An 11,556-nucleotide genomic window follows, 5' to 3' on the forward strand; every position below is an offset into this window, starting at 1 on the left:
ATCACTGCATCTGTAACGACCGGCTGAATACAATTATCACAGGATCCACCCGGTCAGGTGAAGACCGCAAAAAATAAATAAATAAAAGTCGTTCCAGAACAGTCATTTTTTCAAATGAAAAATAAGAAAAATATGTCTCTCAGAAAATGGAAACAAAAACAAAACATTTTTCTTTTCAAAAATTCTTTTATTGTGTAAAACTGTGCAAAAATAAAAAAAAGAATAGACATATTAAGTATCGATGCAACCATAACACCGGCTTCATAAAAATATCACATGATCCACCCCGTCAGCTGAAGATCGTAAAAATAATAAATGAAAACTGTGCCAGTACAGCCGTTTTTGGGTCACCCCAATTAAAAAATATTTAAAAAAGTTGTATGTAACCCAAAATGGCACCAGTGAGAAGATCACCTCATCCTGTAACAAATGAGCCCTCACACAAGACCATCACCAGGAAAATATAAAAAATTATGGCTCCAAGAAAATGACAAAGCAAAAATTTGACGAGATAAAACGTAAAAAACCCCGATATGACATTTGTGTCCCTATAGTCCTCGTGACCGGCAGAATAAAGGTAAGGGGTCATCTTCCCCGCACGGAGTACACGGAATAACAAACTCAGGAAGCAATGGCGGAATTGCTGGCTTCTCTTTATCCTGCTTCCCAAAAAGTTAAATAAAAAATGATCAAAACGTTGTATGTGTCCCAAAATAGAACCACTGATAATGGCAGCTCGTCCCACAAAATATAGGCCCTCACCAGGCGTGAGATGGTCACAACGTGCCGGGCAAAGAAACCATTGTCTGTGGAAAACATTGTTTTCATTGAATTTTTTTCAATTTTTATTTTGCAGGGTCCCCTGGTCTAACACCGGCTCTCTCCACCCCTTGATATATACCTTGAAGGGTGGATCTTCCAAAGTGGGGTCACTTGTTGGAGGTTTTCACCGTATGGCCACCTCAGGAGTAAATGTGATGTAGTGCCCGAGAACCATTCCAGAAAAATCTGCCCTCCAAAGCTCCCTCCCTTATGAGCCCTGCCGGGTGCCAATGCAGCCATTTACTTCCACTTTGAAGGCATTTGTTTACCCGGTAGAACCCGTCTAGCAATATGAGGGGCTTGGAATGGCACACGCTGGGCACAGCCTACTGGGCACTGACATGCTGTACCTGTGGACAAAATAGCCATTTTCATTTTGCATGGTCTTCTGTGCATACCTGGAGGGTTGTAGCTTCCAAAATGGGGGTCACTGCTGGGGGGGAGGGGGGTCCATTTACTATTTCACCCCAGAGCCGCTACAGTTGTCAGCACAAGATGCGTAAGTCAAAACATTGGCCCCCAAAGCGCATGGCGGTGTTTTACCCTGGAGCCCTGGTGTATGTCCATGAACAGATTAGGGCCACATGTAGGGTGTCTATAAGATTAGGGCCACATGTAGGGTGTCTATAAGATTAGGGCCACATGTAGGGTGTCTATAAGATTAGGGCCACATGTAGGGTGTCTATAAGATTAGGGCCACATGTAGGGTGTCTATAAGATTAGGGCCACATTTAGGGGGTTTATAAGATTAGGGCCACATGTAGGGTGTCTATAATATTAGGGCCACATGTAGGGGGTTTCTAAAACCAGGAAGCCCAATATAATAGTTAGAGGCGTGCATTTCATACTGGGCACAACACATTGGGCACGGACATGGCACATATGTGGAAAAATTGGAATTTTCACTCAACATTCCTAGAGGGAATGGGGTCACTGATAGGACACGGCGCCCAAAAACTATTCCAACAAAATCTGCCCTAACCAACCCGTATGTCGCTCCTTCCCTCCTGCGCCCGGCGGTGTGCCCACACAGCGGTGTGCCACCACATACCGGGTGTTTTTGTAAACTGCAGAATCAGGGTCACAAAATGTTTTGCTGTTGATCCTTGTTGTATTAATTCCTGTGGAACACCTAAAGGGTTAATAAAGGTTGAAAATATTTTTTGAATAATTTGAGGGATGTTTGTTTTGCCTGTAGGAGGGCGCGGGGGGCCCTGGAATAGTTATAAGCACAAGCGGGGGGCACCTCGCCTTTTGGGCCCTTTCTGTGTCCAGGGCCAGAACTAGGGCCACAACGGGGGCATCTCTTAAAATGGGAGAAGTAGAGAGATAAAATATGGGGTGAATTTCTTCATTTTTATTTTAAAAATAAAATGCAATTACCACAACCCCTATCGGGCCCCCTCTAGTGCCCGGGCCCCTCACACAGGTTGTACTTCTCTCCCCGACACCCGCACGGCCACCGATAAATCTCCCGTCACACGGTTCAAAACATTTGGCAACGGGGAGGGTGGGGGCGAGCCTTCATGGCGTCACCGCGGTGCTAGGAGGGTCGTCCTCGTTGTGGCCTGCCATTGGCTGCACAGACCCCCCCCCGATGCCGGGTGTTTTGCTCGGCGTGACAAGGAGATGCAGTGGCGGCTGTGCCGATGTGGGGGCCGGGGTGCGGGGCCTTATAGGGGCCGAACCCCACAAAAAAAAGGATTTCTGTGAAAATGGGGGAAAAGGATTTGCAGGCAGGGAGCTGCTATGTAGGGGCAGGATGTTGTAATGCCTGCAGTTTCCACCATGGGGAGCTATAGAGCCGAGAAGACAGCGGGATGGTGGTCTCTAGGACAATGGCATGGACCCGGAGCAGTCTCAGGATGATAGAGCCTGCTGGAGAGGACAGAGGAGACACACTGTGCACACAGCGCCACCTGGAGGCAGAACGAGGAAGTGCAAGGAGAGTGACGTCACCAAAGTGGCCGCAACACGTCTTATGAAAGAGAGCCAAACCTGCGTATCTAAAGTGTCTGTCCGCAGTATCGCACATGGCGGGATTGGATACACATTACATGCGCAGCGCACGCGATCAGCTGTACGATCCTGTCCCCGGTGAGCGCCTCATCTCCAGTGCTTTGTCTCCATCTGGTGGTCACAGTTGGTAATGACACAGCGTTCATGATCTAGCGTCCTCGGCCGGCAGAGCGCGCAGGCGCGGAATCTCCTGTCAGCACTGACGGACTCCGATAAAATGGCGTCGACCTAGAAGACACCTGTGATAGAGGAGTCCGTGAAGTATGTGACGGGTCATGTCCTTACGAATCCCCCCAGCGGCTCTCAGCCTCAAACAGGTGACCGGAGGGGGCAAGGTGTACTATGGAGAACAGTGCGATATAGAGGAGACAGGGGGGCAGAGGTAGCAGGCCCAGGAGCCCGAGGGGCCCAAAGACACTGGTATTATAGAAAGTGCAGGCAGGTGCGATATAGAGGAGGAGAGGACGGTGCGATATAGAGGAGGAGAGGACGGTGCGATATAGAGGAGAGGACGGTGCGATATAGAGGAGAGGACGGTGCGATATAGAGGAGGAGAGGACGGTGCGATATAGAGGAGGAGAGGACGGTGCGATATAGAGGAGAGGACGGTGCGATATAGAGGAGGAGAGGACGGTGCGATATAGAGGAGGAGAGGACGGTGCGATATAGAGGAGAGGACGGTGCGATATAGAGGAGGAGGGGACGGTGCGATATAGAGGAGGAGGGGACGGTGCGATATAGAGGAGGAGGGGACGGTGCGATATAGAGGAGGAGAGGACGGTGCGATATAGAGGAGGAGAGGACGTTGCGATATAGAGGAGGAGAGGACGGTGCGATATAGAGGAGGAGAGGACGGTGTGATATAGAGGAGGAGAGGATGGTGTGATATAGAGGAGGAGAGGACGGTGCGATATAGAGGAGGAGAGGACGGTGTGATATAGAGGAGGAGAGGACGGTGCGATATAGAGGAGGAGAGGACGGTGCGATATAGAGGAGGAGAGGACGGTGCGATATAGAGGAGGAGAGGACGGTGCGATATAGACGAGGAGAGGACGGTGCGATATAGAGGAGGAGAGGACAGTTCGATATAGAGGAGGAGAGGACGGTGCGATATAGAGGAGGAGGGGACGGTGCGATATAGAGGAGGAGGGGACGGTGCGATATAGAGGAGGGGGGGACGGTGCGATATAGAGGAGGAGAGGACGGTGCGATATAGAGGAGGAGAGGACGGTGCGATATAGAGGAGGGGAGGACGGTGCGATATAGAGGAGGAGCGGACGGTGCGATATAGAGGAGGAGAGGACGGTGCGATATAGAGGAGGAGAGGACGGTGCGATATAGAGGAGGAGAGGACGGTGCGATATAGAGGAGGAGAGGACGGTGCGATATAGAGGAGGAGAGGACGGTGCGATATAGAGGAGGAGAGGACGGTGCGATATAGAGGAGGAGAGGACGGTGCGATATAGAGGAGGGGAGGACGGTGCGATATAGAGGAGGAGCGGACGGTGCGATATAGAGGAGGAGAGGACGGTGCGATATAGAGGAGGAGAGGACGGTGCGATATAGAGGAGGAGAGGACGGTGCGATATAGAGGAGGAGAGGACGGTGCGATATAGAGGAGGAGAGGACGGTGCGATATAGAGGAGGAGAGGACGGTGCGATATAGAGGAGGAGAGGACGGTGCGATATAGAGGAGGAGAGGACGGTGTGATATAGAGGAGAGGACGGTGCGATATAGAGGAGGAGAGGACAGTTCGATATAGAGGAGGAGAGGACGGTGCGATATAGAGGAGGAGGGGACGGTGCGATATAGAGGAGGAGGGGACGGTGCGATATAGAGGAGGAGAGGACGGTGCGATATAGAGGAGGAGAGGACGGTGCGATATAGAGGAGGAGAGGACGGTGCGATATAGAGGAGAGGATGGTGCGATATAGAGGAGGAGAGGACGGTGCGATATAGAGGAGAGAGGACGGTGCGATATAGAGGAGGAGGGGACGGTGCGATATAGAGGAGGAGGGGAGGACGGTGCGATATAGAGGAGGAGAGGACGGTGCGATATAGAGGAGGAGAGGACGGTGCGATATAGAGGAGGAGGGGAGGACGGTGCGATATAGAGGAGGAGGGGAGGACGGTGCGATATAGAGGAGGAGAGGACGGTGCGATATAGAGGAGGAGGGGAGGACGGTGCGATATAGAGGAGGAGGGGAGGACGGTGCGATATAGAGGAGGAGAGGACGGTGCGATATAGAGGAGGAGAGGACGGTGCGATATAGAGGAGGAGAGGACGGTGCGATATAGAGGAGGAGAGGACGGTGCGATATAGAGGAGAGGACGGTGCGATATAGAGGAGGAGGGGACGGTGCGATATAGAGGAGGAGGAGGGGACGGTGCGATATAGAGGAGGAGAGGACGGTGCGATATAGAGGAGGAGAGGACGGTGCGATATAGAGGAGGAGAGGACGGTGCGATATAGAGGAGGAGAGGACGGTGCGATATAGAGGAGGAGAGGACGGTGCGATATAGAGGAGGAGGGGACGGTGCGATATAGAGGAGGACGGTGCGATATAGAGGAGGACGGTACGATATAGAGGAGGACGGTGCGATATAGAGGAGGACGGTGCGATATAGAGGAGGACGGTGCGATATAGAGGAGGACGGTGCGATATAGAGGAGGACGGTGCGATATAGAGGAGGAGAGGACGGTGCGATATAGAGGAGGGGAGGACGGTGTGATATAGAGGAGGAGAGGACGGTGCGATATAGAGGAGGAGAGGACGGTGCGATATAGAGGAGGAGGGGACGGTGCGATATAGAGGAGGGGACTGTGCGATATAGAGGAGGAGGGGACGGTGCGATATAGAGGAGGAGAGGACGGTGCGATATAGAGGAGGAGAGGACGGTGCGATATAGAGGAGGAGAGGACGGTGCGATATAGAGGAGGGGACTGTGCGATATAGAGGAGGAGGGGACGGTGCGATATAGAGGAGAGGACGGTGCGATATAGAGGAGGAGAGGACGGTGCGATATAGAGGAGGAGAGGTCGGTGCGATATAGAGGAGGAGAGGACGGTGCGATATAGAGGAGGAGAGGACGGTGCGATATAGAGGAGGAGGGGACGGTGCGATATAGAGGAGGAGGGGACGGTGCGATATAGAGGAGGAGGGGACGGTGCGATATAGAGGAGGAGAGGACGGTGCGATATAGAGGAGGAGAGGACGGTGCGATATAGAGGAGGAGAGGACGGTGCGATATAGAGGAGGGGACGGTGCGATATAGAGGAGAGGACGGTGCGATATAGAGGAGGAGAGGACGGTGCGATATAGACGAGGAGCGGACGGTGCGATATAGAGGAGGAGAGGACGGTGCGGTATAGAGGAGGAGAGGACGGTGCGATATAGAGGAGGAGGGGACGGTGCGATATAGAGGAGGAGAGGACGGTGCGGTATAGAGGAGGAGAGGACGGTGCGATATAGAGGAGGAGAGGACGGTGCGATATAGAGGAGAGGACGGTGCGATATAGAGGAGGAGGGGACGGTGCGATATAGAGGAGGAGAGGACGGTGCGATATAGAGGAGGAGAGGACGGTGCGATATAGAGGAGGAGAGGACGGTGCGATATAGAGGAGGGGACTGTGCGATATAGAGGAGGAGGGGACGGTGCGATTATAGAGGAGAGGACGGTGCGATATAGAGGAGGAGAGGACGGTGCGATATAGAGGAGGAGAGGACGGTGCGATATAGAGGAGGAGAGGACGGTGCGATATAGAGGAGGAGAGGATGGTGTGATATAGAGGAGGAGAGGACGGTGCGATATAGAGGAGGAGAGGACGGTGCGATATAGAGGAGGAGAGGACGGTGCGATATAGAGGAGGAGAGGACGGTGCGATATAGAGGAGGAGAGGACGGTGCGGTATAGAGGAGGAGAGGACGGTGCGATATAGAGGAGGAGGGGACGGTGCGATATAGAGGAGGAGAGGACGGTGCGGTATAGAGGAGGAGAGGACGGTGCGGTATAGAGGAGAGGACGGTGCGATATAGAGGAGGACGGTGCGATATAGAGGAGGAAGGGACGGTGCGATATAGAGGAGGAGGGGACGGTGCGATATAGAGGAGGAGGGGACGGTGCGATATAGAGGAGGAGAGGACGGTGCGATATAGAGGAGGAGGGGACGGTGCGATATAGAGGAGGAGAGGACGGTGCGATATAGAGGAGAGGACGGTGCGATATAGAGGAGGAGAGGACGGTGCGATATAGAGGAGGAGGGGACGGTGCGATATAGAGGAGGAGAGGACGGTGCGATATAGAGGAGAAGAGGACGGTGCGATATAGAGGAGGGGACTGTGCGATATAGAGGAGGAGAGGACGGTGCGATATAGAGGAGGAGAGGACGGTGCGATATAGAGGAGGAGAGGACGGTGCGATATAGAGGAGGAGAGGACGGTGCGATATAGAAGAGGAGAGGACGGTGCGATATAGAGGAGGAGAGGACGATGCGATATAGAGGAGGAGAGGACGGTGCGATATAGAGGAGGAGAGGACGGTGCGATATAGAGGAGGAGAGGACGGTGCGATATAGAGGAGGAGCGGACGGTGCGATATAGAGGAGGAGAGGACGGTGCGATATAGAGGAGAGGACGGTGCGATATAGAGGAGGACGGTGTGATATAGAGGAGGAGAGGACGGTGTGATATAGAGGAGGAGAGGACGGTGCGATATAGAGGAGGACGGTGCGATATAGAGGAGGACGGTGCGATATAGATGAGGAGAGGACGGTGCGATATAGAGGAGGAGAGGACGGTGCGATATAGAGGAGGAGAGGACGGTGCGATATAGAGGAGGACGGTGCGATATAGAGGAGGGGACGGTGCGATATAGAGGAGGAGCGGACGGTGCGATATAGAGGAGGAGGGGACGGTGCGATATAGAGGAGAGGACGGTGCGATATAGAGGAGGAGAGGACGGTGCGATATAGAGGAGGAGAGGACGGTGCGATATAGAGGAGGAGCGGACGGTGCGATATAGAGGAGGAGAGGACGGTGCGATATAGAGGAGGAGAGGACGGTGCGATATAGAGGAGGAGAGGACGGTGCGATATAGAGGAGGAGGGGACGGTGCGATATAGAGGAGAGGACGGTGCGATATAGAGGAGAGGACGGTGCGATATAGAGGAGGAGAGGACGGTGCGATATAGAGGAGGAGGGGACGGTGCGATATAGAGGAGGAGAGGATGGTGCGATATAGAGGAGGAGAGGACGGTGCGATATAGAGGAGGAGAGGACGGTGCGATATAGAAGAGGAGAGGACGGTGCGATATAGAGGAGGAGAGGACGGTGCGATATAGAGGAGGAGAGGATGGTGCGATATAGAGGAGGAGAGGACGGTGCGATATAGAGGAGGAGGGGACGGTGCGATATAGACGAGGAGCGGACGGTGCGATATAGAGGAGGAGAGGACGGTGCGATATAGAGGAGAGGACGGTGCGATATAGAGGAGAGGACGGTGCGATATAGAGGAGGAGAGGACGGTGCGATATAGAGGAGGAGAGGACGGTGCGATATAGAGGAGGAGGGGACGGTGCGATATAGAGGAGGAGAGGACGGTGCGATATAGAGGAGGAGAGGACGGTGCGATATAGAGGAGGAGAGGACGGTGCGATATAGAGGAGGAGAGGACGGTGCGATATAGAGGAGGACGGTGCGATATAGAGGAGGATGGTGCGATATAGAGGAGGATGGTGCGATATAGAGGAGGAGGGGACGGTGCGATATAGAGGAGGAGAGGACGGTGCGATATAGAGGAGGAGAGGACGGTGCGATATAGAGGAGGAGAGGACGGTGCGATATAGAGGAGGACGGTGCGATATAGAGGAGGACGGTGCGATATAGAGGAGGACGGTGCGATATAGAGGAGGACGGTGCGATATAGAGGAGGAGAGGACGGTGCGATATAGAGGAGGAGAGGACGGTGCGATATAGAGGAGGGGGGGACGGTGCGATATAGAGGAGGACGGTGCGATATAGAGGAGGACGGTGCGATATAGAGGAGGACGGTGCGATATAGAGGAGGAGGGGACGGTGCGATATAGAGGAGGAGAGGACGGTGCGATATAGAGGAGGAGAGGACGGTGCGATATAGAGGAGGACGGTGCGATATAGAGGAGGACGGTGCGATATAGAGGAGGACGGTGCGATATAGAGGAGGAGAGGACGGTGCGATATAGAGGAGGGGAGGACGGTGTGATATAGAGGAGGAGAGGACGGTGCGATATAGAGGAGGAGAGGACGGTGCGATATAGAGGAGGAGAGGACGGTGCGATATAGAGGAGGAGAGGACGGTGCGATATAGAGGAGGAGAGGACGGTGCGATATAGAGGAGGAGAGGACGGTGCGATATAGAGGAGAGGACGGTGCGATATAGAGGAGGGGGGGACGGTGCGATATAGAGGAGGAGAGGACGGTGCGATATAGAGGAGGAGAGGACGGTGCGATATAGAGGAGGACGGTATGATATAGAGGAGGACGGTGCGTTATAGAGGAGGACGGTGCGATATAGAGGAGGAGAGGACGGTGCGATATAGAGGAGGACGGTATGATATAGAGGAGGACGGTGCGTTATAGAGGAGGACGGTGCGATATAGAGGAGGAGAGGACGGTGCGATATAGAGGAGGACGGTATGATATAGAGGAGGACGGTGCGTTATAGAGGAGGACGGTGCGATATAGAGGAGGAGAGGACGGTGCGATATAGAGGAGGAGAGGACGGTGCGATATAGAGGAGGACGGTGCGATATAGAGGAGGACGGTGCGTTATAGAGGAGGACGGTGTGATATAGAGGAGGACGGTGTGATATAGAGGAGGACGGTGCGATATAGAGGAGGGGACTGTGCGATATAGAGGAGGAGAGGACGGTGCGATATAGAGGAGGAGAGGACGGTGCGATATAGAGGAGGAGGGGACGGTGCGATATAGAGGAGAGGACGGTGCGATATAGAGGAGGAGAGGACGGTGCGATATAGAGGAGGAGAGGACGGTGCGATATAGAGGAGGAGAGGACGGTGCGATATAGAGGAGGAGAGGACGGTGCGATATAGAGGAGGAAAGGACGGTGCGATATAGAGGAGGAGAGGACGGTGCGATATAGAGGAGGAGAGGACGGTGCGATATAGAGGAGGAGAGGACGGTGCGATATAGAGGAGGACGGTGCGATATAGAGGAGGACGGTGCGATATAGAGGAGGACGGTGCGATATAGAGGAGGACGGTACGATATAGAGGAGGACGGTGCGATATAGAGGAGGAGAGGACGGTGCGATATAGAGGAGGGGAGGACGGTGTGATATAGAGGAGGAGAGGACGGTGCGATATAGAGGAGGAGAGGACGGTGCGATATAGAGGAGGAGAGGACGGTGCGATATAGAGGAGGAGAGGACGGTGCGATATAGAGGAGGACGGTGCGATATAGAGGAGGACGGTGCGATATAGAGGAGGAGAGGACGGTGCGATATAGAGGAGGGGAGGACGGTGTGATATAGAGGAGGAGAGGACGGTGCGATATAGAGGAGGAGAGGACGGTGCGATATAGAGGAGGAAGGGACGGTGCGATATAGAGGAGGACGGTGCGATATAGAGGAGGACGGTGCGATATAGAGGAGGACGTTGTGATATAGAGGTTGCAGTGCTCCCTGCTTTGTGGTTCAGGCGGAGCAGCAGTCTTTGGGGCTGGACACTGTTGGGTGGGCAGCGCTCTCGGCAGTGTTGGGGACATCCCGTTCTGCAGTCGTCTGTACATACCAGTGTGTGTGTGTGTTTTTGTCGCATTGATATATTACTGTTGATTATATGTGATTCATTCATCCTTAACCCTTTTTGGTCTCCAGTTCCTGGTCAGGCAGCAGGTGCTGGGTCTCTACAGAAGGATCCTCCGCGCTGTGCGTCACATCCCCGACCCTGCAGACCGCAGCTACATGAGGGACTGGGCCAGGGGGGAGTTCAAGAGGAACAAGACGGCCAGTGATGAGGTGGGAAGGGCGAATATGTCCGGCCTGGGGGCTCCCGACTGGTGTAACGAGGTGTCATGATTGATCTCTTTTGTCCTCCTTAGATCACCATACGGATGATGATAACGCAGGGTGAACGGCAGGTGCAGACGATGGAGCAATCTCTACAGCTGGCCAAGTCTTAGATCATCGGTGCGATACTGCGAGAGCCACCATCATATGGGAGACATCACCGAGCAGATAACAGACTCTTCCCTGCGATGACCCCGCATGTGTGGACCTTGCCTTGACCTGTATGTACTCGTGCCTCACCAGTGCCGACATGTCACCTACCTGTCCACACATGAACATGTCCTCCAGATCCTTCTCCTGTGCTTCTTTCCTCCAGACGTAAAGCTTCTGCTGCCGAGAGATGTTTTATTTTGTTTGTTTCCTTGCATTGTCATCATCCTTGTAGCAGGGATAAGTTTATACATTATTTTGTACGTCTCCTCGTGTTTGATTTACTTCTCGTTAGTAACATCTTATTCTCTAGTCACACCTAGAGCTGCAGTCACTATTAGTGCTATAATCAGTCATGATTGACAGATCCCCCTCTGCTGGACTCCAGTGGTATTGCACTATGTGTTCCATGATCTCCACCCACTCATCTCTTCTAAACAATAGGCGAGATTAAACTCGGTGGACATTTCTTCGGCAAAAGCCAAATGGGGCGTGT

At 53.4% G+C, this 11,556-nt stretch overlaps 1 protein-coding gene across 1 annotated transcript; it reads left to right on the forward strand.

Annotated features, from left to right (window-relative positions):
- The first annotated feature begins 3,006 nt into the window (after positions 1–3,006).
- LYRM2 (LYR motif containing 2) lies at positions 3,007–11,327 on the forward strand. The gene is made up of 3 exons (XM_040419445.1): positions 3,007–3,158; positions 10,719–10,859; positions 10,943–11,327. The coding sequence occupies exons 1-3, from the start codon at positions 3,117–3,119 to the stop codon at positions 11,021–11,023; spliced, it is 264 nt and encodes an 87-aa protein (XP_040275379.1). The 5' UTR covers positions 3,007–3,116; the 3' UTR covers positions 11,024–11,327.
- Positions 11,328–11,556: the final 229 nt, after the last annotated feature.

This window comes from Bufo bufo, chromosome 2 (genome assembly GCF_905171765.1).
Source record: "Bufo bufo chromosome 2, aBufBuf1.1, whole genome shotgun sequence".
NCBI lineage: Eukaryota > Metazoa > Chordata > Amphibia > Anura > Bufonidae > Bufo > Bufo bufo.